The sequence below is a fragment of the Centroberyx gerrardi genome, chromosome 9, assembly GCF_048128805.1.
Source record: "Centroberyx gerrardi isolate f3 chromosome 9, fCenGer3.hap1.cur.20231027, whole genome shotgun sequence".
NCBI classification, from domain to species: Eukaryota; Metazoa; Chordata; class Actinopteri; order Beryciformes; family Berycidae; genus Centroberyx; species Centroberyx gerrardi.
In genome coordinates, this window is record NC_136005.1 from 28,512,597 (window position 1) to 28,537,343 (window position 24,747).

General features: G+C 43.0%; 1 protein-coding gene across 1 annotated transcript; it reads left to right on the forward strand.

The window, feature by feature from the left end:
- Positions 1-6,317: 6,317 nt before the first annotated feature.
- On the forward strand, positions 6,318-9,708 carry LOC139926571 (Krueppel-like factor 2). Its single transcript, XM_071918320.2, has 3 exons — positions 6,318-6,762; positions 7,225-8,215; positions 8,374-9,708. Exons 1-3 carry the CDS (start codon positions 6,685-6,687, stop codon positions 8,547-8,549), a joined length of 1,245 nt encoding a protein of 414 aa, XP_071774421.1. The 5' UTR covers positions 6,318-6,684; the 3' UTR covers positions 8,550-9,708.
- Positions 9,709-24,747: the final 15,039 nt, after the last annotated feature.

Here is a 24,747-nt window from a genome sequence, read left to right on the forward strand (position 1 = left end):
CATATGAATGCCTCGATACTGGAAATCGCTGTTGCCTGCTGCAATAACACAGCCGTCAGCTGAGGACTCACTCAGTCCGGCCCTCAGGCTCAGCTGTCCGTTATGTTACTCTAATGATTGGTCAAGCTAGGTATTAATACATTTTCAAGAATGAATTGCTCATTGTTGTGGTGCTGACGCTGCAGAGTTTCTCAATTCTCAAGTCAGCTCAGTTAGCCTGAACAAACCGTTGGTTTTTGGCTTTGTATAGTTATAGCTAACTAGCTAGCAAGCTAATTTAGCAAAGCAACCGAAGTTAATATTACTGTAACATGCAACTAGTAGCCACTAATAGCCTAATGCTAATGCTAGCTAATGCCGGGACGGCTTAGCGTGCAATAGATGCCGGGCAAAACATTGACAGTCATGGGCAACAATAATGACAGGAGAAAACAGAGAGAGACAAAAAGAAGGAGAGGCAGCATGCAGCGATGAGAAGGGGCTGAGGTCAGCGCTAAACATTCAGTGAAACGAGGGCAGCAGTCGTAATTCAGCGTCCAGGTGGGAACAGCGGCAGGGAAGAGGAAGGCCAGCACTGACGACGAAGAGCCAGGGCAGCACCCGCCACTGCCAGGTAGAACACTGCACTGGAGTCAGAGGAGAGGAGAGAGAGGAAGCCACGTACACACACACACAACACAACCAGACACACACACACGTACAGAGGAAGGGGAGAAAACAGCTGCAATACGTTAGCTAGATACGTTAGCTAGTGTGCAAATCAGATGTGTTTACAACAAGACAGTGGTGGTTAGCTGACCAGATACTATGATTTGCTAGCTAAAACAAGCTAACATTATCTAAACACAAAATCAGATTTATCAGTGGAAAAATGACCAGTTCCCAGTCAAAAACAACACATAAATACTGTTGATGTATATTCAGTTCTATTGAGTTGGTCATTTAGACACGTCCATTGTTGCCAAGAGCTGAGGACCTCCAATGTCACCTGAAAGCCCTCTGTTCTATTCTATTATATTGCAGACACAGAGGTCAAGTATTTGATTGAATTTGGGATTCACTGACAAAACCGCAGAACAGGAAGGCTCACAATTACCACACATCAGAAGTTTTAGCACGTACACACTGTAGTAATACACACATCCACACACACACACACACACACACACAGAATCACCGCATGTAACAATGCTGGCCAGTGAGATAGATAGATAGATAGATAGATAGATAGATAGATAGATAGATAGATAGATAATTTTTATTTATGTGTCACTCCTCAACATACAGGACAAACAGGGCAACAAACACAGTACCCCAGTAAAAAAGAAGGTTGAGGACGACTCATTTAGAGTTATGAGACACAGGCTAAAAATAATACACATAAAAAAAATACTAGAACATATATATATATATATATATACATATATATATCTATATACATATATACATACACACAAATATACACACACATAAGTACATATACACAGTCTTACTTAAGTCACTTTTGGGGTATTTACATAGACTTACATTCATTTCCTGGAGACTTACCCTAACCCTAACCATAACCACTACTTGCCTAACCCTAACCCTAACCTTAACCACTAACCCAAAAATCAGCTTTTTACCAATTGGGGACACGGCTTTTGTCCCCAATTGCACAAGCCGTCCCCAATCAACTGGTCTTAAGTCTGGTGTGTGTTCCTGAAAGTGACTTAAGTCACACCCATTCGTACAGATACATTGATACACATATACATACATACACACACACACACACACACACACACAAAATAGAGGTCATATTACACACACACAAACACAAAGAATATAAAACAATCTTAGTATTGCATTATAAAATTTAGACACTCATGAATGAACGTCTTCTGTTGAGAATGAGGCGGCAAGCTTTGGCACATGCGTTGATACAATATTTACCAGCTAAAACTACACACAATTTATTTAAATCATCGTACTCATTAAAATTTGCAACATGGTTTGAAAGTTGAAAAAATAATTCAGAACGAATGTCTGTATAGAGCTCACAGTGTAAGAGTACATGGGCTTCTGATTCAATAGAACCATTATTACATAGAGTACAGAACCGTCTATCGGCTGGGGTGTTTGTGTACCTACCAGTTTCTATAGCTACAGGTGCAACTCCACATCTGAATTTAGCAAAGGCGCTTCTGTGCTGCCTTGATAAGATACTTTGTACATATGGCTCTGTATCAAAAGCACTTTTAAATAGGCAATAAGTGCGCAGTTTGTTACCCTCAGGTTTATTTATTAACTGAAACCATTTCTGTTCATCACTCTCTGATACTGCAATGTCAAAATTCTTTAAGTCATTTCTTGAATAGACTCTATCTGTGCGGGCAAGGTGGGACATATGCATGGAGCTAAAAAAAGTTCTCACAGTGTACATATAATTTTTTACAATGGTCAATTGGGAAGCCCACAGAAACACACGTTTACAGAGTCGACTATCAGGCATGCTACAAAGCCTCTGCCAATTCCTAAAAATACATGACCACTGGCGTTGCCATAGAGTTTTCCAACCCATATCACCCTGTATGTCAGCAGTTGGGGTGTATTTACCAACTCCTAAATAAAATCTGCATGCTCGGTTAAAGACAGTATTAACACAAGAGTAGCTTCTGTAACCCCAAACAGCAGCAGCATATGTCAGAATGGGTAAAACCAGAGATTCAAACAGTTTGGTAAAACATGTAAAAGGAAGGCCACCCATAGATTTACATTTGGCTACGATAGCACCCAGAGCTCTATTTGCATGCATTGCCAGATGCTTAACAGTTTTGTCAAAGTTTAGAAACTCTGTTAGAATCAGCCCCAAATATGTATACTCCTTAACGACTTCTAGTGGTGAAGGTCCACATGAAAATCCGAACAAAGTTAAGGGAGCTGATGGGTTCCTAAAATGCACCACCTTTGTTTTGTCAACATTTATGTTCAGTTTCCAATCCTGACACCAGCTATGGACAAGGTCTAACATCTCCTGTAATTCTTCTTCAGTCTCGGAAATTAAGACAATGTCATCTGCATATAAGAGGATGGATATTTTTTCCTTATCTATACAGACACCCTTACCTAAGGCTCTGATTGACATAGAAAGATCATTTATGTACATAGAAAACAGAATGGGGGATAAAATACAGCCTTGTTTTACTCCAATATCAACTGGGAACCAGTCTGTAAGACAGCCATTGACAAGGACACAACACTTCACCTTTTCATACATAGCAATAAGACAATTCAAAATGTTCAAAAGGCCCAGTAATGACAGTTTATCCCAGAGCAAGTTCCGGTCAATATGGTCAAAAGCTTTAGAGAAATCAATGAAGGAGCAGAAAGTTGGCTTCTTTAGCTTCTTCCTAGAGTCTATAATTGTGGTTAAGGTGACAATGTGATCCAGACAACTCCGTGTCTTTCTGAACCCATTTTGTTCGTCTGCTATGATGTTGTTAGACTCGGCCCATTCAGAGATGCGATTAAATAACACACAACAAAACAGCTAATACACAGCAGAGGTCAAAGTAATGCCCCGATAGTTCAGAGGGATTCTTTTATCTTTTCCCCCAGCTTTAGGGATGGGATTGATGATCCCATGTTTCCACATCTCTGGGGTCACACCGTGTAGAAAACAATGATTAAAGAGCTTATGCAGGATATTCAGTGCATTACCATTTTTCAGCACATCAATTGGTAACCCATCGTAGCCATAAGCTTTACCTTTCTTAGCTGTTTGAAGAACTTTTACAATCTCATACTCACTAATATGCTGGTTCAGGGGGAAGTCAGGGTTAGTGTGTGCATTAACTCTGATCTGGGTCCTGGAGTCACTACGATGGTGGATTGAAACAGGCCGGCAAACTCATTTTTCCAAGTGAGTGGACCGTCTTGTCTTACGTCAGCAAACGTCTGACTCACTCAACATAAGGAGGCCGGGTCACGGTATTCCTCTTTACTCCACCAGCAACACATACATCCTAAAGTCAATCTTTGTCACTACTTCCATGTTTTCACAGCACATTCTACTGTAGCGTGTTCCTTCTGGTTATGTGATAAAGAGCTGGTAGGTTTCTGGCCTGGTGAATTACGCCCTATTACCATCCAATACATTATAGCCACATTTTAAATATGACAACTGCGGTGATTAACTCACAGTTTAACAGTGTGTTTTTCCCATATATCAGTTTGATACTACTTACTGCAATGTATACTATGAATTTACCTTATAAACTCATTTACGCCAGCATAGAACGGTGTTAATTCTATTCCTGCACTTAAATTCTATTCCCATACACAAAACGGTGTATAAAGCGAGCTGATCTGGGTTCGCCGTGCATTGCATCCCTGGTCCTGGCTCTAATAGAGGCGATATGTTGGTACATGCTTCCCAACCCCACGTGCCACTGTAACGTGCCGCATATCCATCTTTGACTAACAACAATGGAATGCCACCGAATCACCAATGGCTGCCAGGCCTCCAAAACTCGGGTTGACTATCAAAGGCCATTCAGCCTTTAATTAGCATTCGAAATCCGTGTTCACCAGAGGGCAAAACACAGTAAGAGTACAGCATGTAAGAGACACACCCCTGACTTTCTGTCTGTGTGCAGCCAGCTGGCAGCGTGTGCCGTGATTAACTTTGGAGAGGCTCGAAATGTGTCAAACAGGTAATTCGGTTTGGTAATATGTATTTTTTTTCCTTACATGAGTCGCTTATGAAGCTGTTCATGGACAGAAGAAACATTTCACCGCAGCAGTCAGACTTCATACTGAAGTAGAGCAGAGTGAAGTGAAGAGAGAGCAACAAAAGCGATCAGGTTAGATGAGCCTTAATAAACACCAGTATAAAACTTTATTACCAGCAGGTTTATTTCTGTGGTTGTTGACTTGATGGCACTGAAATCTCCTTTTTTTTTTTTATTTGAGCGGCAATGAAGATGGATTAGTCATTAACGCCCTCTGTGATAAGTGTGTGTATGTGTTATGTAATACTGGGCTAACATGCATGGCATTAGTGTCCATTATGAAATAGAGGGGTAGACTGAGGGAAGCTGTGCTGTTTCAAAGAGAGAGTCAAGTAAGGTTCAAAGCAACAGAAACAAACTCATCACACCTGTCTGCCATTGAGTGGTTTCCTGTCACCTTAAAGGCAATATGGAATAATTCAGGGTGTAATTCGTTAGGAATTTAAGAGGAAAAACACATTTACTGCTATTGATTTGTATTAATCAAATCAACAAAAATGCAAAATCCAATTTCAGTTTGTCAGTTGTGTTCCAGTCAACTGAGCATCATTCTCTTCTTCAGCACCACCCACTTACACACTCATTCTGTTACAACCACAGTTTTCTACTGTTGGCCACTCGCAGTTGGGGGTTCAGTGCCCTGCTCTATGGCACTTCAACAGTATTTGTTGAGAGAAGGAGAAAGTGCTACTCATTCACTTTCCCCATCCACATGGGGATTTGAGCGGAGGGGGGAAAATGGATAAATAATGAGTTTACCGCGCGGAGGAATTGCTTGATCGTAGTCCATAAGGAGGTGCGGACGCACGCACAGGCTCGCTCTCTCTGCCTTCCCTTGTGTGCTTGTGTGTGTGTGTGTGTGTGTGTGTGTGAGAGAGAGAGAGAGAGAGAGAGAGAGAGAGAGAGAGAGGGAGAGCGAGAGAGAAAGGGGGGGGCAGGCTTCATATGTTTTAAAGCCTGTCATGCGTCTGCGAAACAGCCTGAAAAACGTTTTTATTGACTGACATGAGCTTTAATTGTCATGCGCGGAGCTACATGGTCAACAAACAACATAATAAATAAATACATGAATAAATAAATAAATACGGAGAGTCATTTCATAACACACGGTAACTATGGAAAGAATGCATTTCTCATGTGCGTAAAAGCGCACCGTGCCCAAATGCGTAATTCCCATGGCACCGCCAGCATCTCTCTGCCTGTTCATGTAAAGCGTGCGGTGCCTTTTCTGTATCGTTTCCCTCTTTTTGTTTTTTCATCATGTCCCAACAATGTGTTAATTGCTTATTATGTCTTTTGGTGGTGGTTGGTGGTGGTGGTGGTGGTGGAGGGGGGCGGTCTCTCTCTCTCTCTCTCTCTCCCTCTCTCTCTCTCTCTCTCTCTCTCTCTCTCTCTCTCTCTCTCTCTCTCCCTCTCTCCCTCTCTCTGACCTGCTCCAGTCGGACAGGTTTGGCAGATCGAGGGGCGGGTTCTCCTCGCGTCTTCCCCCGAAAAGGTTTAAGTAGCTGCCCGCAGCGGAGGAGAGACAGCATTCAGCACCAGTCCTCCTCTGACTCCCTCTCTCTCTCTCTCACTCTGTCTCGCAGGGAAACTCTGCCTTTTATACCGAGGCTAAATTTAGGGGGGCCGGCCGGTGCGTAGAGTCCCCATCCTGGACGCGCTTCCTTCCCCCAGCCTCGCATTGGTCCAGTTTCTCCAGCGAACAATATTTATAAGAAAAGCGACTCCTACCCGCCGTACAGCTGCACATGACTCTGGAGCAGAAGCTCATCAGACGGCAGGAGAAGCGTAGTTCTCTATAGTTTCTTCTGGGAACTCGACGGACTCTGGTGATTTCTTTGAAAACAGAAAAGGCTTCTTCTTTTGAATATTTAGGACTACCAACTTTTTTTTTTTTTTTTTACAACGTATGGAAATGGCCTTGAGTGGGACCATTTTACCATCAATCTCTACATTTGCCAACCAAAAGGAGAAATGCTGGGAAGATGTAAGTATTCTGTTTATGTATTTACACTTTGTGTTACGCACAGTTGGGAGTTGCTGCGCGCTCAGGAGACCCAAACATTTTTTTTATACATGTTTATCACATAAACTAGGCTATACAGTAGGTTGTCCTTGGTATCAGTCTGTCATATCAGAACACATACAGAGTGTCTGCTGGTCCTTGAAAAGTTTTGAATTGTTTTGCATGGAATTATCTAACTTTCAAGGTTGTTGCTCTCCATGTCTAAAATATGGTTTCGGTGATATTCAATATGCAGTTTTTTCTCGTGAGAAATCTCTCTGGTTGCGCTGTTTCATACTTTACTGTTTTGTGTGTTTTGGGGTGAAATTGGTCTAAACTGTTATTTGAGCTGGCATTCATAAGATATTTTAAAGTCTGAAAGTCTTATTTGAGTTGCAGTCACATGTGAAACTAACTTATTCTTCTCTCCCGTCTTCGCTCCAGAGGTGGAAGGGCGACATGGGCAGCGTCGCTCCCGGCATGGACAGCGGCTGCCTGGGCAGAAAAGACGACGAGGACCTGTCTAAGTTCTTGGATCTGGAGTTTATTCTCGCGAACACCGCCGGCTCTGACAGCGCGCCGGCCCCCGGGACAGGGGCCGAGTCTTACCGGCTGCAGGAGTCCGGGCCGTCCGTGTATCACCAGCAGTCCGCGGCCAGCTACACCTCTGTGGACATGAGCAGCCCTCCCCCGCCTTACAACAACAGCCTGATGGCGGAGCTCCTCCGCTCCGACGTGGACGCCAGCTTCTGCTCGAGCCCCAGCATCCAGGGTCGATTCCTGGTCAGCACGTCGCCTTTCCCCGCCGCTCAGGATTTATTCCCGGAGCAGCAGAGCATCAAAGTGGAGCCCCCCTCCTCTTTGGACTCCTACGGGCCCGTGATGGGTCTGGTGCCTCAGAGCTGCACCAAAATCAAGCACGAGGGCAGCGTCTCGTGCATGATGTCGTTCGAGCAGCAGCCGCGGCTGGCCAACTCCCCGCAGGCTGCGGTCGGCAGCATGACGCCGCCGCTCAGCCCGGACGACCTGATGAGCTCCGAGTGCCACCAGCCCCAGATGTGCCCCTCGGCCTCCCTGACGTTCCCGCAGAGCTTCCACCCCCACCATCCCCACCACCACCACCGCGCCTCCCCCGGGGGATTCCCCCACCCGCACGCCGGGATGCAGCTCCCTTTCCACCATCACCAGTTCCCCGGTATGTACGGAGAGGACGCGGCCATGGGCATGCAGCAGCCGCAGCAGCAGCAGCCGGCCGGCCAGCGCGTCCTGCTCACCCCGCCCTCCTCCCCGCTGGAGATGATGGACACCAAGCCGAAGAGGGGTCGCCGGTCCTGGCCGAGGAAACGAACGGCGACGCACACCTGCACTTTCGCCGGCTGTGGGAAGACGTACACCAAGAGTTCCCACCTGAAGGCGCACCACCGGACGCACACCGGTAAGCCCTTCACTTTGAAGATACACATCTAATATGTCATTTTCTCAAGGTTGTATGTAATATTATGTAGTATCCCGACTGTATGAATTATTATAGCACAAGGGAATTTCTGTATGTTTTCAAGTTCCTCACCGTTGTGCGTCTTTTTGTCCCCGCAGGAGAGAAACCGTACCACTGCAGCTGGGAGGGCTGCGGCTGGAAGTTCGCCCGCTCCGACGAGCTCACACGTCACTTCCGCAAGCACACGGGTCACCGGCCGTTCCAGTGTCACCTGTGCGAGCGCGCCTTTTCCCGGTCCGACCACCTCGCTCTCCACATGAAGCGACACATGTGAGGAAAACCCACAAAAACGGACAAAAAAGAAGAAAAGGACTTCTATGCACAGCAGCATAACCCCCATCCCCAATGACAAAGACTGTAGTAATCCTATGATAAACCTTAGAAGGATGCTATGCAATTATCATATCAGAACTATGAGTCCCTATAGGAATATTATAGGAATGTTATAGTGATTACAGCCTAAACAAAAGCCATAAAGTACCATAAGGTCACTATAAAGTCACTAGTGAGCACAGCAGACACACTATAACTCCCTATAGGAATATTATAGGTATATTATAGTGATTTTTCATTTGGGAAAAACCAGCATCAGGAAGAGATGCCCTCCAAATGTTTTTGTAAAAAAAAATTAAAAAAAATGGTGTCTATTTAAATGTTATTTTTTCAATGACAAACAAACGTGACCACAAAACCAAAAATCCAGTCCGATTTGACAGAAACAGTTGAATTCTGTTCAGACAAAAGTTTGTTTTTTAAGAATATGTAGCTGGTACTACTTCTTTATATGGAATACTGTTTGTACAAACCAAAAAAAAAAAGGTGCATTCCACTCAACATGCCAGGCAGGACCTATAAGCACATGCCACTGAAGCAACTGGAAGCAGACAATCCTTTGAAGAGCAATGATTTTTTTTTTTTTTTTTTTTTAAACACAATGTATTTTCACCATTAGTGCCTTCTATAACGTATTATTACACATCTTACGAGTGCCATATTCTCCACTGGCTAAAAAAGACAATCAAAGTTTATTCTGTGTGTTATAGCATCAAAGTGTAAACAGCACATGAAATAAGCTTCGAGACAATGTTTTGTTCTAAAACTGCCTTTCAGTCTTTTCCTCCTTGAAGGCTTGAATTGAATGTTCTGTCTGTGAGTGCATCTGTCTGTCTGTCTGTCTGTCTCATAGCATTTGAAGTCAGGGTCTTAAAGAAACGACAAAAAAAAAAAACCCAACAAAACTCGGAAGTCTCACAGAGTGCATGCCATCTCAACGCGACGTGATTGTCAAAGGGCTACACTTTTTTAGTCTTTGGCGTTAAGACTTGTTTGTTCGTGTCTTGTGTTACATGTACTGCTTTGTAAATAGGAATCTGTTTTTTTTATATAATGTAAATAGTTTATTTTAATGTACATATTAAACTAATTGAACAACATGGTTTGTGACTCCTGAGCATGATTGGGGAAGGGGTTAAGAGTACGGAGCATGGTTTGATGTGAATGCGCACACACACACACACACACACACACACACACACACACTCAGAGTTTCACAACACCTACTCGCTTATTCACCCACTCACCTTGAATTCACCTAAAATACAGGGAAACAAAAGCAGTGATTTATCTGTAGATGAGCCATCTTACCATCCTATCTTCCTATTCCTCCACCCCCCCCCCCCCCCACCCCCCCCCCCCCCCACACACACACACACACACAAAACCTTTCCTCCTCCAGCCGAGAACACACAGCAAACGTCTGCAGTGTCGGAGCAATGCTTTCCAGCTGCGACAGAGCCGCCGCCAGAGAAGCTGCGGCGGTCGCCTATAAATACACAAACATTACATTGACATAATTACAGAGGCTGGATATAGATATAGAGGCTGCGTCGGGGCATAGGGGCGAACCGCAGAAGGAGTGGGAGGGAAGGGGAGGGGGGGTATGGAGAAAGAGAAAACCCTGTCTCAAATAAACTCAAAAAAAAAAAAAAAAAAAAAAAAAGACATGCCCCGGAGGATGAAGGAAAGTTCAAAACTCTGCTTGAACCGGCTGAGAGGTCAAGCGTCTCGGAGGAGCGTTTTCAAGGCAGGAGGTGCACCTTAGTGTCGATGTGTGTGAAGTAAACTAGTGGAATGTATGTATCTATCTATTCTTAAAAGACATGATCTGCCAGATTCTTCTTCTGTTTATTGCGGTGACATTTTTGGTGCCAAGCGGTCCACAGTGTCCAGTACTGTGACGTCTTGGATTTTCTGTTGATGCAGTTTGAGTTACTGTAGGTGGCGCTCTTTTCTTTGTCTGTTCAGCCACGGTGGCTATCACTGCTCATGCTAACTACCCAGTTCTTCTTCTTCTGCTTATTCCAAACAAACTGGAAACCTAAAACGCATCACTTTATGTGCTGCAGAGGATTTTTCCCAGGAAAGAGCTACCAGACACTGGCTGTTTAGAACAGACAAGGAAAAGCTTTATGAGCTGGATATAGGCTGAATCGCTATTATGTCACATCAAGCAGCCATTTATTTATATGAAAATGATTATTACTTTATTGAAGAATGAGAGGCAGGTCAGAAGACAGAGAAAAGAGGGAGGGAAAGAGATAGAAAGAGATGATAGAGGGGGGAAGACACTTACTGTAAGTCGCTTTGACATAATATAATGTAAATAATGTAATGTAAGACAGAGAGAGAAGAGAGAAGGTCTACAGTTGGATTCTGGTCACCTGACTTGCATTCCAACACAGTAAAGATCTCATTGGCTTCTGAATCAAACTGAAGTGGAGCTAATGATGTTGCTCTGCACTTTGTAAGAATGTGTGAAAACAAAGAGAGTGAAGGAAAGAGGAGTGTGCAAAGGGGCTGAGGAGCAAAGGTGGACGAGAGAGAGAGAGAGAGAGAGAAAGAGAGAGCAAACACACCCTTCTCTGTCTGAGCTGTACCATCTGCCAGGCCATCGACCACTACAGTGTTTCAGTGTGGTTTACTACAGTAAAACCAATAGAGTTAGACCAATATAGGTTTTTGAGGGCCGATACTGATACCAATATTTTTGTATTAAAGCTGCCTGTAGCCTGTATTTTCTGCCGATGTTGAACATCTTTAATTTGACCATTTTAATGCCCAAGAAAAACCCCAAATTTCAAGTATTCAGTGTTTCCTAGCAATTTTATACTTGCTTTTACTGTTTACTGTCACCATTCGGGTTCAACCGATGTAGGTTTTTGAAGCCGATACCGATATTGTTTGATCGAAGCTGCCGATAGCTAATATTTTTTGCCGATATTCAATATCTTAACTGCAGGTTTGACCTTTTTTATGCCTCAAATATAAAAAAAAAAATAGTATTCAGTGTTTCCCCCTGAATTTGATTGTTTTTCAGGGTGGAAAAGCCTCTGAGACACCACACCTAGTCAAAGGCAGTGATACATTACTGCCTTTAATTTGATCTAAAGAATTAATTGACAAAAAAAGGAGACAAATGGAGGAACCTCGGACGACTTGCTTCTAACACTGAAGCAATCAGAAGGCCCCATGTCTATTTTTGGCCAGGTCACGCATCTCCATGTCATCTACAGGGTGGCCCATGCCAGCGCTGAGAAAAGAGGAACCCCCCCCCCGCCTCTATCATTAGCACATTTACTCAAGTGAAAAATCAAACATTTTCATTTCACTTTTCTCTGCTCCCTACAGCAGGGTGTGTCACTATAGGTACCACTGCAGAGCGTGGGAAGCTTGAACCGTGACCCGAGAGGGGTCAGATGGTTTACATGTTGGTTTATGTGTTCTCTCAGCCGTGCAACCGTGTGTGTGTGTGTGTGTATACAACAACTAGAAGTGAGTTTTATGACCGTGTTGACATCGCCGTCGCCGCCCGAATGGATGCAGGCAAGTCGGACGACGGTGAAAAAAGGAAAAGCTTCCGCACTCTGTCTGCTGAACTTTGCTATTAGAGCGTCTTTATTAGGAACAATGTGTCGCTACTGAGACCTTCATCAGGTTCTTTAAGGTCTCAGTACTGAAACCTGGACAGTTCCTTTCTTCATTTGTCAACCATGGTCTTCTAGCAGCTGTAACCACAGAACTTGAATAATAGAACGGCCCTTCCACTGTTTGCCTTGGTAATTTGGCTAGTACAGCATAAAATGCCATTGTAGAATTTTAAGGGTTAGTTGCTATGGTGACAACACAAGTCTGGGCATTAAAGGGTAACTTTGGTATTTTTCAACCTGGACCCTATTTTCCCATCTTTTTGTGTCTAAGTGACTAAAGGGGACAACAATTTTTGAAATTGGTCCAGTATTGAGTGAGATCGCTTCAGCCGGCAGCCGCGAAACGAGCTGCAATGTAATCCGACGGGGCAAATCGCACCGTCAACGTACGTCCACTAAAAGTTCTTGTTTTTGCCACTGACAGGCTCAGATTGTTATTATAAGTGTCTGACAACATTATGGAAAGGACCCTACAGAGAAATGAAACGTTTTTCTTTACCTTTCGCTTGATCCGGTCTGTGTATAACCAAGTCTCGCGAGAGTTGAGTTGTTTCAGGAAGTTACACACAGAAAAATTGTTGTCCCCTTTAGTCACTTAGACACAAAAAGATGGGAAAATAGGGTCCAGGTTGAAAAATACTGAAGTTACCCTTTAAGGCCGTAAGGTGTGTCACACCTGCTTGAGAACTGTGCAGATGCGTCTGTTAGCAAACTGTCAAAACTCAACTGAAAGCTAACGACGAGGCTAACGTAGCTTTATCAAAGACTGCAGATCTGCATATTAGCAAACAGATCTGGTAAGCATCATCAAACAGGTTCCTTTAACTTAATATAACCCCTTAAATGCTATAAACTAACGTAGCTCAAGCCTACCTTTAGTGGAGAAGAAAAGTTAGCATTCGCTAACTTCAAACAGCTAAAGGACATGAGCTGAAACAGATTAACTAGAACCACTTCTAACTGTGCACAGATGTGAAAACTTTTGACCCACTGAAAACGACAGCAGCAGCTTGTAAAAGAGCTCCACCTAGTGGAGGCATGAGTGACAACTCCACTGCAGTGCCAGTTTTCCACTGCTTTGGTCCTTGCTGCAAATCCTCTCACCTCAGTGACTTGTCGTAAGTCGGTTCATACGGAAGCTAGCCCAACCGTTCACATAAAAATGGCCGCCGCTTCGACCATCCAGGAACATTGATTTGCTTGGGAAAGACAATTCTATCCATTCAAGTGCTGTGGCTGCCAGTGTGTGCAAAAGCTCCACTGTTTTTTTTTTTACTATTTTTGATGGCAAATCAAGTCCAGGGAGTTAATTCACACAGTAAACAGATGAACCAAACTAGTTACAAAGAGCACCAGATTTCCTCTCCCAGTCTCCCTCTGCTTTATATTGCTTTATCTCTCTATATGAGCGCACACCATAAACTCCTTCTCCCTGTTTGACATTACATCAGTGAACATTTACAGAGCCTGCTCCGTTCCCCCGCTGTTTTACAGCTGAACTCACTTGATCGAGATACAAAAACAGGTTGAGAGGTTTTTATTCAGTTCCCCAATCGCAGACGAACCGGTCCGAACATGCAGGACTTTTTCCACAGAGGCTCGGACTTAGAGTTCATATGTTTTTCAACGGCATGAACTCAACCTCAAATCCATAAGTTGCGAGCTCGTGCGCTGCGTTTTCTGAATTTCCTTCCCTCTTTTCACCGATTATCCTTCCTAACCATCCGTCCGAGGCAGAGCTTTTCCAGCTCGCCATCATCAGGAAGAGGCTGTAAACACGCTCAGGTGCTCTTGCGCAACAGTTTATCACGGGGGAGGGGGAGGGGGGGGGTAGGGACTCCCCATTCCTGAGTATTTAACAGCATATTCTATTCCAACTCCTGCAGGACCGCAACATAAAACAGCCATAAAACTGTAAGTGTGTGGAGAAGAGCTGGGGGAGGGAGGGAGGAGGGGAAACTGATACTGGGAAGGTGGAGAACAGTGTTTCCCACCTCCAGGATTTTCAGACTTTTTCATTTGGAACTAACACTATTAAGCTTATTTTAAAAGCTGCTTGACCCATCCTGACCTTCCATTGCTCGGGAAAATATTGGCGTATAATCCGATAAAATGTTTGAAAAGATATTTGGCCTTGGAAAGAGGATGTAACTATTTTAACGGAGGCTAAAGGTTGCAGTATCCCAAACCCATACAGCAAAATGCAGAATTCTCAAATTTCCATATCAACAGAAATTTGCTGATGCTGTATTGGGAATGCTGAGTTGTGAAAAATGAACTGAATCTTGGCTCGTAAGTCTTCAGGCTCTTCGGGTTCCTGCCAAAAGATTAGCAGCAAAGAATGAAGAGGATTCACAGCGAGGGGGGTCGTTTAATTGGATGAGGGGTTTGTTATCCACTTTCCAGCGAATTTTGGAGTTTCAGCGATTCTTATCACGCGTCTGGTAAACGGGAGGCATCATCTTTATTGGGAACGGTCTTATCTGGGTGGATTCCCAGAGGCAGAGGGCTGCCCCGCTGCTCTGAAGGGGGAAATGGGGGGATTTCTATGGGAAGAGGATGCCATCTGCTGGGACAACAGCTCCACTGTGGGTGCCTGTCTGCTGGGAAACAACTGCAGTCCAGGCCTTCAGTGTCAAAGTGCCTCCTCATATCACCGGTGATGAGACTTCTGCGCTTTCGTTGATACATTTCGAAAGTGATTCATCATGAATGTGCAGCAATTTCTCGTCTTTCTGTGCAGGCGGCTCGGTCGTTCCTCCCACTCCCCCCCTGCTGCAGCTGCGGTGGTACGGAGGTGTTGCATTGCTTCACTGTATTCCTCCGAGAGTATAAGTGAGAGAGAGAGAGAGAGAGAGAGAGAGGGAGAGAGAGAGGAGGGGAAGGAAAAAGTAAGAATGAAGAGGAGGTGGAGGGGGTGGAAGAGTAAGAGGGAGGAGTAACATAAAAGAGAGGGGAGGACGGAAGATATGGCTGCCTGCCCAGCTAAACGCGTTAATTATGTATTATGCAGTTTGTCTAGGGGCACATGGTACACACACACACACACACACATGCACACACACAACACCACAACCACAGCTCCTTCCTTCCTCCCATCTCCCCAAATTCTTCACCTCTTTCTCCTCCCCGCTCCCACTTCATATCTCCATCTCCCTCCTCATCTTCATCTCCCTTCAGCTGTTATTCCTCCCATCCATCCCTCCATCCCTCCATCCCTCCATCCTCCTCCGCCTCTGTTCATCCTTCCTTCCCACTTGATCAGATCCACCAGGCTGCGCTGACAACTGGTTTGAATTAACTAAAGTTACAAGAGATTCCCTCTTTGGATGTGTGTGTGTGTGTGTGTGTGTGTGTGTGTGTGTACGTGATTGCATGTGAATACCCACCTCACCGTCTAGTCTGGTTTCAGCCCAGTGACCCAACTGGTTTCTGTCAGTCTCTAAAATTGCAAACAGAGCCAGTTCTGGTCCTTCTTGGTGCTTCGGGGCTTCGACTACCTACAACTACCTAACCCCCCCCCCCCCCACACACACACACACACACACACACACACACACACTCCCCCACAGGCATCAGGTTGTCATGGGGGGGGATAGGTAGTTGTAATGGGTCCCCATGTAAAGGCGCAGGTAGAGGCTCATTCCACACAGCAGATCCCTTTACTGATTGGCCTAATGGCTACAGAGTAGAGCAAATGGCCCTTGGCGGGTATTTGGCCTGTGTGTGTGTGTGTGTGTGTGTGTGTTTGGGGGGGCGGGGGGGTTGAAACAAATGTTTTTGTCAATTCAGAATGTCACCAAGTGAATTGAATTAGTTTGCAGCCAAAGACAGTAAAGGCTAATTGAATACAGGCTGTTTACCTGACTGGAAGACTTTACATTTAAAAAAAAATGATGTTCTGACCGCACTGCACGCGCCTCCGATCAGATCGGTCCGTTTCCGTGTAAACAGATGGAATCACATGTCAGATTTGCATGTCCCTCATATCTCATACAGATCTGATTTTTGGCCAGGTGATTTGTGTTTGGACGGTGAGATCGGGTTTTCACAGCGTTGGCGGGGAAAAGCAGGGCCAGCGTTAAAAGAAAAAAGGTTGCTGTCTCCCTTCATTATCACCAAATACTGCAAGTCAGCTGTAACTGACTCTCACTGAGCAATGTTATGACACCAGTAATAAAGTGAAAAGTAGTCAACCTCATTACTATGAGAGCTACAGATCCATACTTACTAAATCCATATTTTTGACTTAAGAAGATTCATTTACTTTACCTGCACCAGCTCTGTCACTCAACTCCATTGGCAGCTAGGTCAAAAACAGGATTTCTTATTTCACACTTTACTGATTTAATACAGATCATCACATGTGATGGCGAGGGTTCGACTGATATATGGGGCTGATATTGTCCTTTTATTAAAACTCAGATATGATCCAGTCAGTGTCGTCCGCCTCTGATGTCAGCCTGCATATGTGTGTGTGTGTGTGTGTGCGCTCACGGTCCTTGGGGGAGTAAGGGATATCCCGCTGTTTCCAGGAATTCTCCCTCTATGAAGTGTGTGTGTGTGTATATTGGGGGGGGGGGGAGAGGGGGTGGGGGAGGGGGTATTGGTTCTGTCTTTTCCTGTTGAAAACACTGCAGCAGAAACATGTAACTGGACTGATGTGACTGAAAGTGAAAGCACACGGGTTGGAGCCATGTAACGTGTTCGCTTCAATTCTCCCTGGCAGGACGAATAGCTCTGTTGCTACAATGTGATGTTAAGCGGCTGATAGAGAAAAGCCTAAATGTGAATGTAAACCTAGAAAAGGTAATGTAGTGGAAATGTCTCCAAAGAAAAGAGTCCAGCTAAAAAAGGAGAAGGAGAGGGAGAGAGAGCAAGAAAGAGAGATATTGCGCTCGGTGAGGCGAAACCAGAGTTTATCCTCCAATTCTCTCTTGACCCGAATTCCCAGTTAAAAGCCAATAGCCTTTTCATTTCCTCCTCTCCATTACCATAGGGTAAACACAAACCTACCTAGGAATTTCCTGTTATTCCATACGGAGACAGTTAGCATTCGCTAACACAGCGGATTGCTTGGGTTTCAGCTAATATGTCCAGCAATGGCCGCTTTGTTTGCACAGCATTAATTTCACACTACACAGCTGTATCCTTGAAATATAGCTGAGTGTAATTCGCTGCACATTGCGGCCGTCTGGGAGGGTTGGAGCTGTTACTGGAGGCCTTTCTGGAGCTTGTTGGAGCTTTCTGCAAGGCCTCGTCCACCTGAGAGACTGTCCATGGACATGTGGTCTGTCCAGCCTGTTGTTTACGCCCGAACCTGACAGGTCAGGCTCAATTTCTCATGTAAAACGTGCTACTTGTAGCATTTTAGCACCCATAAATCATTGTCACATTCATTTTGAGGCCTTAGTATAATTACCATAAACAACTCAGATGATCACTGAGAAGGTTGGAAGCCTCTACAGGCCTCTACTCTGCATTTTACATTGTGTGACACCGGGTCTGATTTGGCGGGAAATCTGCTGGGTTGCTTTACAGCAAGTGAGATTGCTTTATGGCACGAATGACACTCAATAGACAGAACCAGAGGCCTACACCAGAAGCCCATGACGTACTGAGGAGCACACAACTCTCTCTTTTTCCCTACACATGCAACAGACGTGGCCAACAGAGAGAAACACAGCTGGATCACCGACCCAGACATCAGGACACAACAGAACAATCCTTTTCCCTGGAAAACCTGAGTTTTGAAACCGCAAGCTTTGAACCGCTCACAACGCAACAAAGGACTCCAAGTAAGACTGTAACAACTGGGCATATAGCATAGCAACAGCATTAGGAAAATAACATATATATATAAAATGAAGTGAATGTAAACTGTTTACTAATGTTGAATTGTTGATATGTATTGTATTTACAAACTGTTAGTCTGTTAACACCAAATAGCCATCCCATGTTAGATAGGATAAATGCACAAACTCAGGGTTTGCATGTATTTCACCTCCACTAACATGATCTAACTTCATGATCTCATAACACCAAAGAATATATCGTTATTCTACTTACTCATATTCTATTGTTAGATAAAATCCCTGAATTCTCATTCAACTTAGTTACCAACTCCACCAAGCCTACACAGCTTTCCCTCCATCTAAAGGCCCAGCACCCAGCCATGCGGCCAGCATGCTCATACATACCCTATAGTTAAGGACCCATGCACACACACACACTCACACACACACTTGTAAATAGTTTGTATTAGTTTGTGTTACTTTTAATCAATAAATTGTGTGTTGATACAAAAAGGGTTGTGTCTGTATTACAGAATGCATGAATGAACCAACCTCTGCTGTTAAAGACCTCACTTTATCCTTCAACCCTTAGTTAAATGACCAATATTATTAATTTAGTGTTAACTGAAGGTATATTATTGTATTTTAATTGAGATGAACTATTAATATTGAAATTTCAATAATAATTATTCAATTGTTAGTTGACATTTCAAATTGATGGTTAACTTTATGAGACTGATTTTTAGACATTGTAGGAATATTTATCTTATCATTTGTGCCACCTTATGAAAAGTTATAACTCTTCATGATCAGTGCCACCGTGTGAAAAGACTCATATACCTTACATAAATATTAGGACATTCTCTACAACAGTCACCTTTAAGACAAATGGTCCTTCTTAAATGATAGTATATGTAACTCAAGTCATTGGTTGAGAAAATGGCAAAACCAGACTGGAAATAATTTAGAGATATTGATTGATGATCTTTGTTAAGTTAGGTCATGTTAATAAATACTGACCAATTGATTATCCTAGACAATAGAACTTACACATACAGTGTGAATCTTCAGATTGAGTGGTACAGGGTATCTGCAGGTTTCACAAGGCCAAATACACTTTTTTTGTTTAATGCTACATGGAACTGAATTTAAGACCAATTTAAGAACCAAATTAAAAAAACAAACCTGACAAAACCAGACTATTTCTGACTGACCGTAGCTATAGTTCTGAAACTGTAGTGTATGGATGTGTGCTTTCTGATGGCAGTGATTGTATATTATGTAGATATATGTGCAGTATATAGTCTTTTACCTTGTATGTCATATACTTCTTCTGACCTGAAATCAATCAAACAGCAGTCCTTCCTCTCATTTAACTGAAATGTTTATTCTAGTAAACAGTACAGACCATGTAGAGGATCACTATTCAAAATAAACCCAAGCCTCTGCTCTCTTTTCGTCTATTAGTGTAATCGTAGTCAATCCTCCAAATGGTTTTTATCAAGTCATTTCTTTTACACATCTTTTTTCTTCTTCTTCTTCTTCACTTCTTATAGGACAAATATAACAGACATGATACTATACAGATTGTATACACACCGTATGCATCTTAATAAAGACAGCTTGGATTATTTCACCTACACAGGAGGGAGGGAAGTCGAACGCAGGCCAAACGTGGAAACAGGAATGCATCAAGCTTCAGAGAGCCCATAAAAATAAATCAAAGAGAGAAGAAAAATGAAAATAAGAACAAAACAAGTCCCCAGCAATCTGTTTTGGCTGCTTACCATCAGGCCTCAGCCTAAGTCTTAAGTAACAAAACTCAAGGGCTTCATTCCAAAATGAAATATCCACCATTAGGAAAAACCCCAAACAAAACAAAAAATACTTTGTTTTGCAAAGTGATTGCTCACATGAAAGTAAAAGTTAAACTGAAATCTTACTAAAGTTGTTATCCATCTTAAAATATTTGTTTTCAAACTGCTAACATTGTCGAGAATGAAATAATTCAAGTTAAAATATGGAGTAATGAACATCCCCAAAATGGATATACAGCATTTTGGAATGAAACCCTTTGAGAATCTGTCGCTAGTAGAAAGAAATAAAAGCGTGAACATACTCTACAAAGTCAGGGCAGTGGAGTCGGCGGTAGCGGGCGCTTAAATAATCATATTAAAAACATATGTTACATATCAAAAAAAAAACATCAGACTGGATTCACAGGTATCTCAGGACACAAAAACAACAACAAAAAATAAACGATCTATTGCACAATGGAGGTATCAAAGACAAGTACAGCATGACTGATGGTACCGCGTGTAACAGCAGAGGAGTGGCAGAGGTACGAGGGATCACACACAGAAATTAATGGTGAAGAACAGATATGCCTGTTGGACACGCTGAGTCAGTGAAGTCCAGTGAGTAAGATAATGTTACAAACCTAATTCTTAGTACTCAGGTATTGTTTTTAAAGGTGCTATGTGTAGCATTTTGCGTTTCTCAAAATTAAGACTACATTTCCCATAAACCCTGTTGTTTCCTGTCACAAACAGGATGTTGATACTTGTCCCTTCTTTCCCTCCCTGCGTTTGTTTTGAAGAGCCAGAAGAAGGATAAGAGCCGATAGCAGCCAATTCAGACCAGGTAAGCTAGCATGAAGTTGAAACTATACAGTTAGAACAGTGGAACTGGAATAAAGTTGTGTATTAGTTACTAAGTGAAACAGTTCCCCGTTTTGTGCCATAAAGCAATATTGCTTTGTGCCGTAAATCTATCCAGCACCTCGTTTCCCTTCTTCAGGGAACAGGGGTTACATCCATAACTTTATGATTTCGAAATTTCGAAATCTGACCTGGTAGCACATAATGTCTTCTGGGCGATGGTCTTGTTTGTTTACAGTAATTATACTAACGTCTCAAAATTAATGTGGTAATAAGTTATTGATGTTAAAATACCACATGTAGCACCTTTAAGTTGCATTCAAAGCATGACATTTAATTTGCAATAGCCAAGACCTAAATAAGATACCTGGGAGATACTGATTTTAAATTCTGAAATATTCTGAATAATTAGTATTATTGATGTATACAGGAATATTGGTAATTGGCCTCTAAAGATGCATACAAACAGCCTATCCCAAATAAGGCATCAACTGTGAACTTAGCTATTCAGAGTAATGTGTGCATGCAGACTCCCTCTCTGAAACAGCACAGTAATCAGATTCCAATAGACATTCATTGAGGAGTGGAGCTCCTCGCCCAGACCTCCGGGTATCACTGACTCTGCCTCCTGCTACAGACACATCTGTTCTACATGATAGATTTCTGTTTCTATCTGCACGTTTCACAATGTTTTTGCTCTCAAAATGCAGCCAAGACATCTGGCTGTGATTAAAACACCACAGACAGACTGAGACTAAATTTAAAGGGATACTTTGACGTTTTGAATATTAGCCTTGTTAGTTTTTCTGCGCGAGGCACCTGTCACATTGTGGTGAGAAACATTTCTTAAGTGGCACTTCGGTTTAACCTAAAAATACCTTGTTAGCAGTGTTGACATTCCTTATTCAAACTAATGGGTGCTGCTGGCAACAAGCTAGCTTAGTAGCTGGCGGCTAGCAGTACCCATTGGTTTCAATGAGGAATGTAAATAGATCTAATGCAGTTTTTCTTGTAGACACATTTCCACCACAGTGTGACAAGAACATCGCAAAGACAAAAAACATAACAGGCCTAGATTCAAAATGTCAATGTGTATTTTTACAGGTAAGGGCTGGACCAAAGCTCTTAATTTAACGTTAGCTATTGTACAGAAGTGGACTATGCACCAGGGAGACTCCTCTCATACATCAATACATTTTGTAACGGCTACAGCAAACCTTCATGATATGTAAACAAAAAAAGAAGTCAGGGAGAGGCAGTTCGCATTTCTATCTGGCAGCATTAGTGACTGAACATTAAATTTAACCACATATTTCCTGCCCAATTTTGCGGATTCACACTACAAGGATTTTACCGTCGTTTCACCCAGCAAGGCAATTCCACACACGTATAATATCTGGGTAAAAATCACAGTTTATATGATAGCTCAGTCATGCCGTAGATTCCTTCAGATGCTTCCCCAGCACTGTGATCTTGTTAAATACGGCGACTGGGGAAGCAGCTTTAACACTTAATTAGTTGAGGAAATCCTGTAGTGTGAGTCCAGCTTTCAAATATGGCTCAGAGGAAAGTCTGCGCTCCGAGACGAGTCCCACCTCAGGGCATACACATGGCAAAAACACTGACTGAAGCTTATGATTGGTCATGGACACACACAGAATACACACACACGCATATATAAAATACAACATGACATTTGAACATACAACAGAGGGGCTTTGAGTAAAACAGCAAGTCTTCACACAGTTTAGCGGGATCTACTCCGTTCCGTTCCAAAGTCGAGATGAAATTGAAATAACAGACCGGAGTCGACTTCAGTCTATTTCACTACTAAGCTGAAGCATTAGCTACCAGTTCAAGTAAAGGGACAATTCAGATAAAAACAAAACAAAGTGAGTGGTTGAGCCCATGTTGTGACACCAAACTATGACACATCATACTGCAAAAAAAAAAAATTGAACTTTTTCACACATTTCCAGTTTTATCCGTGACGGCCTCGGGTGACCTGATTTCAGTAAGTTTCAAACCATTCCAAAGCCTTCTGCAGCTCCTGCTCGTCTGTGGAGAACTGAGGTGGCTAGTTTGAACTTCAAATTATACAACAACAAAGAAAGACATTATACATTTTCGGATGTTTTTAAAACCAAAAAATACTTCAAAATGAATAAAATAATGATCACATCATGAAATAAAAACCTTGTAAAATCAGCGCTCTCTAAAATGAAAACAAGGTAAAATGTAGAAAAATGAATTCCCTCATCTTGCCTTTCAGTTGTCGGATGTAGTGTGTGGCGTGTCGAGTCACAGCATTATGATCAAAGTACAGCTGTCGAGAAGAGGCATAGTTAGCTCCTTTTATCTATGTACACTGGACAGAGAGCGAGAGAAAGTGCTGCAGCTCGTCACACCGAACCCTCCGCAGTACCATCTCACACTCGTGGACAAAGAAAATATATCTGTACAATTTGTTACTGTCAGTTAAAAGGATACGTTGACATTTTAAATTTCAGTCGGCCGTTTTCATTTGTCAGGTGCTTGTCGTGCTTCTTGGAAACCGGTGTGCACAGAGTCATTATTAAGGCTTGCGAGCCATTTTTTAGGGTAGCTGAAGAGCAAATTGACTTTTTCCCCCCTCCCACAATGTGACAAGTGCCAGGCGAGTAAAATTGATAGACTGACATGTCAACGTATCCTGCTAATGTCGGTTAAAACTTTTCTTTTTCACACAGGAGGAGCCACTCAGCGAGAGAAGGCGAGCGTCCTTCCTGCCGGACTCCATCTCAAAACTCAACAGACATTTCAGAGAAAAATAAACGCTTCTGACTTTATGGTAAAAGTCAAATCTTACTGTAGATCCTGGTGTGTTTCTGAATAAAAAAAAAAAAAAAAGAGAATTCTTCTCAATCTCAATTTGGAGAAGACCGATGGTCTTCTCCAAATGGTGGCTCCACATTCATAAGAACCCAAATACTGAAATAATAGCTCATTCTTTAACATAATTCTACCAGCATAGCAAGTCAACACTGAATACCAACAGACATGGTCAATATCATCAGCAACTCAATGATATATCCATATCACGCCTATTCAGTATTGGGAAAAAAAATCCCTTCTTAAAGAAATACCTTGCCATTTTGACTTCTAGCATTATCTTTCTTCACCAGGCGCTTGTTACACTATGGGGAAAAGTTTCTGTATTGGCTCTTTTCACGCTGAAATGCTGAAACCGTGTAAGCTAACAATTTCGTTAGCTAGCAGCTAGCTAGCAGCTAACAAAATTAGCTTACAGCTAGCATTACTTGTGGGTTTTATTTCCCCACAATGTGACAAAAGCTGGGGAAGAAAAAAAACGTTAGCTTACAGCTAGCATTACTCAGGTTTTATTTCCCCACTATGTGACAAAAGCTGGAGAAGAAAAAAACGGACTGAAATTCAAAATATCAAGGTTTTCTTCGAACATCGGTCGGCTAGTCCGGCCAGTCCAGTGAGTGGATCCATGCTCTTGACACCAGACATCACGTTAGTCCTATTCACCGTCACATTACCATTCAGCCACTATAGTGCATATACGTAGTGCATCAGTTCGCTTACGTCAAGCCCCGACAGCTCTCTCTTGCATTCTCCTCCATCTCTCCGTTCATCCTTCAATTTTCTATCCGTTCGTATCGGCAGGAGAGTTTCGCTGTGATTGCTCCGGATTCAGTTCTCGAACCCGCGGTGGGATATATAGTTCTGTTTTCTACGCAGGATCAGTGCCCAAACCCGCACGGAAGTTCGGTTTAGTTTTTCCTTTTTTTTTTTCTTTTTGCTTTGTTCAGTAACTCAGTGTGGGGAATGCCTGTTGTGGAGGTTGTGTGTGTGTGTGTGTGTGTGTTTACAGGTGCACAAGTTTGTGTGAACACTAGAATGATAGTCCATCGATGTGCTTTGTGTCTATCTGAATATTTAGATGTCAATCAGCTCTACGTGGTGTGTGTGTGTGTACGTTTGTGTGTCAGTCGGAGAGTATGTGTCTGCATGTTAGCCTGCCT

Bases quoted from the DNA above. Each gene is read 5' to 3' on its own strand.
- LOC139926571 (XM_071918320.2), top strand. From the start codon at position 6,685: ATGGAAATGGCCTTGAGTGGGACCATTTTACCATCAATCTCTACATTT. The intron at 6,763-7,224 runs GTAAGTATTCTG...TCTTCGCTCCAG, and splicing joins AGGAGAAATGCTGGGAAGAT to AGGTGGAAGGGCGACATGGG. The intron at 8,216-8,373 runs GTAAGCCCTTCA...TTGTCCCCGCAG, and splicing joins GCACCACCGGACGCACACCG to GAGAGAAACCGTACCACTGC.